This window comes from Misgurnus anguillicaudatus, chromosome 7, assembly GCF_027580225.2.
Source record: "Misgurnus anguillicaudatus chromosome 7, ASM2758022v2, whole genome shotgun sequence".
NCBI lineage: Eukaryota > Metazoa > Chordata > Actinopteri > Cypriniformes > Cobitidae > Misgurnus > Misgurnus anguillicaudatus.
In genome coordinates this window covers 21278707-21286057 of record NC_073343.2, presented here as the reverse complement: position 1 = coordinate 21286057, position 7351 = coordinate 21278707, and the positions used below count along the sequence as shown (strand labels likewise).

General features: G+C 35.8%; 2 protein-coding genes across 5 annotated transcripts; one reads left to right on the top strand and one right to left on the bottom strand.

Annotated features, from left to right (window-relative positions):
- Positions 1-102: 102 nt before the first annotated feature.
- Positions 103-2671, top strand: LOC129417059 (GSK3-beta interaction protein). 3 transcript variants are annotated; one of them, XM_055171497.2, is made up of 4 exons: positions 103-247; positions 831-979; positions 1435-1680; positions 1884-2671. In XM_055171497.2, the coding sequence occupies exons 2-4, from the start codon at positions 935-937 to the stop codon at positions 2040-2042; spliced, it is 450 nt and encodes a 149-aa protein (XP_055027472.2). In that variant the 5' UTR covers positions 103-247; positions 831-934; the 3' UTR covers positions 2043-2671. The 3 variants fall into 3 exon arrangements, with proteins under 3 accessions (XP_055027472.2, XP_055027473.2, XP_055027474.2); XM_055171498.2 differs by lacking the exon at positions 831-979 and having other exon boundaries at positions 118-247; XM_055171499.2 differs by lacking the exons at positions 103-247; positions 831-979 and adding an exon at positions 1000-1152.
- A 1974-nt stretch (positions 2672-4645) lies between these two features.
- Positions 4646-6411, bottom strand: LOC129417058 (NPC intracellular cholesterol transporter 2). Of its 2 annotated transcripts, none has more exons than XM_055171495.2 (5): positions 6292-6411; positions 5960-6055; positions 5631-5738; positions 5363-5535; positions 4646-5251 (listed from the first exon to the last, which is right to left on the bottom strand). In XM_055171495.2, the coding sequence occupies exons 2-5, from the start codon at positions 6039-6041 to the stop codon at positions 5165-5167; spliced, it is 450 nt and encodes a 149-aa protein (XP_055027470.2). In that variant the 5' UTR covers positions 6042-6055; positions 6292-6411; the 3' UTR covers positions 4646-5164. The 2 variants fall into 2 exon arrangements, with proteins under 2 accessions (XP_055027470.2, XP_055027471.2); XM_055171496.2 differs by having other exon boundaries at positions 5960-6075; positions 6292-6366.
- Between the last annotated feature and the right edge of the window lie 940 nt (positions 6412-7351).

Sequence of the window (7351 nt, the reverse complement as noted above, 5' to 3'; positions counted from 1 at the left end):
GTGCATTATATGTGGCTGTCAGGTCGCATGAAAGCAGCATCACTGTCTAGCTATGTGTTTAAATGAGGCTAATGATAGTGTTTACAAACACGCTTGTGACTGCGCACTCTCATGCGCGGTGTGTTCACGAGCAACCGCTCTGCGCAGACATTGTACAGTTCAGTTAGCCACGCAGCTACAGGAGAGTTTTTTTACGGAAGGAAACATCATTTAAAAGCATATGTTAAGCAAAAGTGTTTTGTTTATGGTAAGTCTCTTTAAATGATATAGTATAATGGATTTAGATGATCTAATGTGTGGTATCAGATTTTTAAGTCGTTTTGTGCTGTAGTTGTGCGTTTTCTGTGTGTGAGTTTCTGTAGGCAAACAGTTAACCGCACATAGCGCGTTGAAAAGACCCAAATGACGAAGGCTAAATTTAAAATTCTTTTATATTTTTTTTGTTAAAACCGACGTGGATTTCTTTGCATGCGATTTAAAATATTAATTTGAATACGTTTATTAGAGTTATGCATGTATATGTATGAACAACTATTTTTAACTCTTACATTTAAGAATACACGCGTTACAAACATATTAATTGCCTTTATAGCAATACTATTATAAGTTATTATAATTTTAAAAACTATATTTATCGATTTATTTCATAAAAAATTGCATCGATTTTAATTAAGAATACAGAATGCTCTGGAAGCCGCCGCCCCCAAAGCTCATACACACGCACTGTTACATAATGAAGTATTAATTATATAACTATAAACCTTTTTCATTTTCAAATCATTTATTGGCATATATGTATACTGTACAATATGTATCTTCATACACCGCAGATTATTTTATAATCGCATGCTGTTGAGGATACGTCTTTATGCACTGCGCAACTGCTGCGCATAATTGACACTGATGAGCACACAGCACTGACACCGACACCGGCATGAGCCGGAAGTGTTCTGACGAATTACCCCTGGAGGAGGAGGAGGTTAGTACAAAATTACTATAATAAATAATTATCAACCACCACTGCAAACTTGTATAGTCTATCATCACTTGGTTGTTTGTTTCTCCGCACGATTATTGAAATCGTATCAACTTATGTCACCGTTTTACACTACAGCAGCTCTGTAGACGGCTAACGTTAGCTGTTTATATTTTGTAGGTTTTTATAAGCTTATTTTAAAAATCGATATCGTACGCTCCACTTGTAAATTGCTGATGTCTGATTCCTCCAAAACCTGTATTCTTACTAGTAATGAGAATACAATGTATGGTTTGGTACTTTAATCAGTTGCAGCATGAGTCAGAGAGCATCACTTTACGAGCGGTCGCTCGCGCCCCCTCGTGATCAGACGACGTCAGATGTTTATGAAAATGCAGTTTGTCTCCGCAGTTCATTCGTTTTGTATTCGATAATCTGAATGCTCACTGTTGTTTTAGGGAATGGAAGTGGACTGTAAACCAGAGGACCTGTCCAAGTGTTCCTATGAGGAACGCTGTGTGGAGTTGACAGATGTTAAAGATATGAGGCTGGAAGCTGAGGCGGTGGTCAACGATGTGCTCTTCGCCGTGACAACCATGCACGTCTCTCACATTCTTACCAGTGGAGTGGATGTAGCGTATATTAATGTCGAAACCAGAGAGGAAAACCGGTATTGCTTGGAGCTCACCGAGGCTGGGTTGAGGGTGAGTGATAAAATAGAGAAACAGTTTCCAGGGGTGTAAATCTGGACAAAAACTAGTTAATACGACGTTGACCGTTATATTGACAATTTACTGTTTTCCCAAGCAAGGATGGGTAATGGAGTAAGGGATGTGTTGATCTAGGCTTGTACTTTAAACTGTGGAATATATTTCTGCCATGATCTTAAAGCATCTGTTTTTTTTAGGTGGTGGGACACACCTTTGATCAGGTCGATGATGGTTTGAGCACCCAGTATCATGAGACTGTTTACTCACTGTTGGATTCCTTAAGTCCTGGTTACAGGGAGGCATTTGGAAATGCATTGCTACAAAGACTAGAGAGACTTAAACAAAATGGACACTGAGGGGTTCAGTATCACTCAAAACATCATTGCTCGCCAAGTCCTGTGATGCCCTTTGCTTAATACATCATTGATATTTTGCCATTTTCAATTTTTAACTGGTTATTTGTTTTACAGAACTTGTGATTATTTGGAAAATGACTTGCTTGTGATGTTTTAAGTATTATTTAGAGAGGTATTATTAGAGGCTGTAACAGATAAGGAGCCCAGAATTAATACTCCACATAATTTACTATGTTAAAATATTTGCGAACTCATTGTAACCAAGACCTTGTGTTAACCTAAAGGTGCACTGATTTCAGCTTAACAGAGCCCAGCAAAGTATTATATTTTAAGCCTTATACTGTACTTTTGTCATCTGTTTAAAGCTTGGTACAGGAAGTATTATTATTATTAAAAATAATATCAGATGCTAGTGATGTAGTACTCGAGTCCGGTCTCCGACCGTTTTCTGCTTTTTCGGACTCGTCTCGGACTTGTTCCTTCAAAGACTCGGTCTTGACTCGATCTCGGACCACAGTGAGAGGAGAAGGACCATGATTTCCAACCGAGTCCTCGAGACCAACACATTTTTTTTATGTTCATATAAAAACCACATGACAATAATTAATAAAATGCAATGTTGACGGGCATTATTTGAAAATGACATCCCATAGTGCAATGCAAAGATACTGCCATTAGAGCCGTTTATTTATCTACAGAAAAATAGGCAGAAGATGATGCATGTGGTAGGAATTTTTTTAATGATAGTAAAAGCATAGTCAATATTAAGATGTTAAGACTGCTCCTCTAAACAAGTCCCAATCTAGCTTAGTCTGTAGGCCTAACTGTTGATTATTAACTGGGTTGATATTAAATCATGAATATGAAAACTGACATGTTTTTATGGTCTTGGTCTCGACCTCCTAAAGCACTCAGTCTCAACTCGGACTTGCTTACTCAAAGACTTGGACTCGACTCTATTTGAAAACCAACGGACTTGGTCTCGACCCTTCAAAGACTTGGTCTTGACTCTGCATAGGCGATCTCGTCCCCATCACTATCAGATGCCTTACTTCTTTCATTCACACATTTAAGTTTGATCTGTCCACAGTGTTGGGCATAAATTAGTTTAAAACAGAACACGCATGTTACCTTACAATTGTTTGCTCATATCAAACCCCCTTGTTAATGTAATAATGTGTTTTATTTTTTTCCTTGCTTTCTCAACTTGACAAAGTCAGTAGAAAGTACTTCAAAATCTTGGAGGATTTCTTTACCAAACATACTGTGGAACATACTGTTAATGTAGACGTTGGTCTTTTTCTTAAACCAGTCCTACACTGTAAAAAATTTCTGTAGAAATTACAGTATTACTGGGTATTACTAGCAACTAGCTGCCAGTAACTTACTGTAGATTTTACATTTATGTTATATACTGGCAACAGTTTGTTCAAAAGTTAAATGAACGTGAAACATTTTCAGTCTTTATCTTCTAGAGTAAGTTACTGGCAACCATCTGCATATTTACAGCTAATTGTTACAGTGTAAAAGCTTCATATTTTTATTTGCAATGTCCCTATTTTTGTTGTAAAGATTGGGATATTTCATGGTTGATTAAACATACCACACAATATGTGATTAGAATATTAGTGTTTTACAAGTATGTTTTAAAAAATATTTTGGTTTGGGGATGACAGATTTTATGTGGTGACTAATCTCTGATTTGGTTCAAAATAATATGCTCTCTACATATATATTGCACAAAATTGCACTAAAGGACATAAGAGAGTGATTTTTTGGCTGCAGAAATATGCTACAAAGATTACATTGCATTTCATTTTTTTTTCATCTCCCTATAATTCAGTTGAGAGATAAGATAAAAATTCAAGCTCTAAAATGGAAAGGCAAGTCTTGTATTTTGTGTATCCAGGTGGTTTGCATACAGTACCCCTCATGTTTTGCAAGCGTCCTAATAATTTTCTCAATATTTGTTTGGACAAGATTAAACACAGAAGTGTGTTTAGATGAATTACATGGCACAATTATCCCATGTATCTGAAGAAAGTTGCTTGCTTTTATTTCCTTGTAATAAAAAGCACACAAATTTTATTTTGGTTTGATTCAATGTACATATGTTTTGGAGCTTATAAAGCATATAAAAGCAGTGTTCTTACATCATTAATAATAAAAAATTCAGAAGCTACTACTTAGTTTCAAGCTTTGAAAATAACTTTGGAAGTTATTTTTGTGATTTTGTTTTTACCATCAACACTGAGAAATCTTGACCTTTGGTTATTATTATTATAAGATGTTAGCTAAAGCACATGATGTGACAAACCAGGTGAAGTAACAATTGCTCATGAAAGGGAACTAAAACAATGTGCGCACCCAAAAAGAGTCACTTTGCTTTCATAGGCAAAATTTTAAATCATGGTATACACTTTTAGCTCATTCTTGTAGTTTTAGAAACCGTGATCCTTTTACCCAGATATCTTTAACTGTGATAAAATGGAATTCACTTTTAGTTAAATTGCACACAAGCAATACAAATAAGCTTCTCTTTTACAGCTGTAAAGTCAAATAAGACAATAAAAACTTAAGTCCAATAATTCAAAACAATCACATTGTACCATATAAAAAGTATTTTATTTCTGTCAAAATATAGTTGCTTATTAAACACAGCCTTGCAATTGTGGCAACTTAAGACAACAATTTTAAAATGCAGTTTTTATTTAATATGCAAATTTAAATGAGTAAAATAAACATCTGGAACATAAAGAAAAAGATTAAAACAGTGCGGTCAAGCCTTATAGCAGCTAGCAAACAATCACATGAGCCTGATTGAATCACCAACACTGATCTTCCTCATAAACCAAATGCCATTCGTCAGCAACTCATTCTAGTAAATCATTGCTATAATTTTAGCACATCACAAAATGGAATTAGACAATTGTTTGTAAAGTGGCATTTGTCCATAGATGGATATCAAACATTAAAATGACAGATGTGTCACGGTTAGAAAAACGATCATAAAATTACGTTCTATTAAATTATATCTAAAATGTCTGTAGATAATCATTTAGGCACACAGAGGTTAATAATGTCCCTTTTTTGAGAGTCCTTTTCTTGGTTTCAGTCGACCTTTAGCTCACAATCTCAACAGGGAACTTGATGCAGAACAGATCTTTGTTCAAGTCATCTCTTAACTCCCATTCCACAACCAACCTGATCTGATAAACAAATAAAAACACAGTAGGCTACAATAGGCGATATGACCATATTTAAAATTAAAGCATGCGCTCTTTGAAGAGGATGTGAAACCAGTGTCTTAATACACTTACTGCTGGGTACTCGCTCTTGACAGGCAACTGGTTGACGTAGCTGTAAATATTTTTTTCCTTAATCGGGCACTGGATTCCACACTTGCAACCATCGTCAATTGGGATTGGGAACGGAATGGGCACTTTAGCAATCACTCCATGTACGATAGCTTTACTGGTCTGACTCGCAGCATCTAGATTAAAAGAAGTTGTTGCTTCTCAAAACATTGCTCTGCTTCACATGTATTTGTCCTGATGCCTAAATGAAAATAAAAATAAATCCACTTACTACTGCTGAAGGTTACATTGACGGTGTAGTCTTGTCCCTTGTGAAGCTGGCATGGTTGTTGTGGGCAGGGCTGGATGTCAACCCCAATAACTGTACCCTGTACTGAGCCTATGAGAGCACATGAGGGTACAAATTATACATGGTAAAAAAAACAATCTGTATGGAAGGCAGTAAAGATTATATGCATGACCACACGTTCCAACAAAATTACTCTTATTCTGGATACAATGCATTGAAAATGTAAAACTTAAAAAGATGAGGAAAAACTCAAATTGCAGTAAAATAATTGCTAAACATTTTAAACAAGCGTCAAGATAAACAGCACTTACCACAATCTAAATATTTCACATGTTCAGCGGAAGCATATGCGATGAAAGAGAGCAAAACAACGCAGATCGCACGGTATTCCATAGTTCAGGTAAATGCTGTCAAGAAAATGTGTTTACTGAGTAAAGTTACAGACAAAACAAACGTATTACTCAATCACATGACAGGGAGTTAAAACTACTGAGTTTACACTTTCAGTACGCTTCCTCTTAAAAAAATAGTTTCAATCTGCCAGAAAACTATGTTAAAACGAAGTGAAAATAAGTCAAACAGTCTGGACCTTTATGAAAACGGGATAAATATCTTCTATTAGAATAAAAATGCGTTTACGCACCAAGCCCTGTTTTGAGTCCCGAGTTCTTGCACCTTGTTTCCGTGTCACGAGATTAGTGTGACTGTCACCCAATCAAATACTGTCTTTGTGGGCGTGGACAGTGACGAATGTGTCTTTCTATTAAACGCTTAACCAATGGCAGTGACTCATGGGGAACATCATGTTGCCAGATATATTACAAGTTTTCACTACCAGTCTAGAATTGTTAACCGATACACGGCGATTACAGTTTTTTTCGATTGCTGGACGATGGTGGGCACGGCTGGAGTCGCATGTGCAGAACTCTAACTACAGTCTGCACAGCAGCAGTTCATGTGGACCAAACTCTAGTTCGTTTTTCATTGCTTGAACACAGTTTTCAAAACTCTTCACACTTATCCCATTTAACCACAACCTGCACAACACTGTGGATTTACAGCACTTTGTTCAAATGCTAACACACAGCTGTCAAAACTGTGAGCCACACATTCAAAACAGAATTGATTTCAGACTTGTGCCTTTCAAACACTGCTGATTACAATTTCATATAAATATAAATTCCAATTTCATATATATATTTCATATATATAAAATATTACCTTTCATGTACTTTTAGTTTCTACCTTTTTTCTCATTACTGTAATTCCGTAAATTACTGAAGCAAACTGCTAATTTTCATTTACTTTAAAGAATTATGATGTTCTAAAAAATGAATAAATCATGTCATGTGATAAATCAATAAATAAATCATTCTTTGAAGAAAACATGACTTTGTATGAAGTCACTGAAATTGTTGAAACTGTAAAGTTGAAAACTTTGTATTTTCTGTATTGGTGTTTGATGTTAGTGTTTTTCCTCTCAGTGTGTTGTGAGTGACAGTGTGTGTTATCTCAGTGAGGGTTGTGTTTAGTGTTTGGCTGCACTGAGCTGTTTTGAGTCATGTCACATGTGTTAAGAGTTGTGCTCAGGTGACTTTTGGTAGTGCAGACTGTAGTTATAGTTTTGCACATGTAGCTCCAGTTGTGCTCACTGTCCTTTAGCAATCGAAAAAAACTGTAATAGAAGTATAAAGTAAATTTTA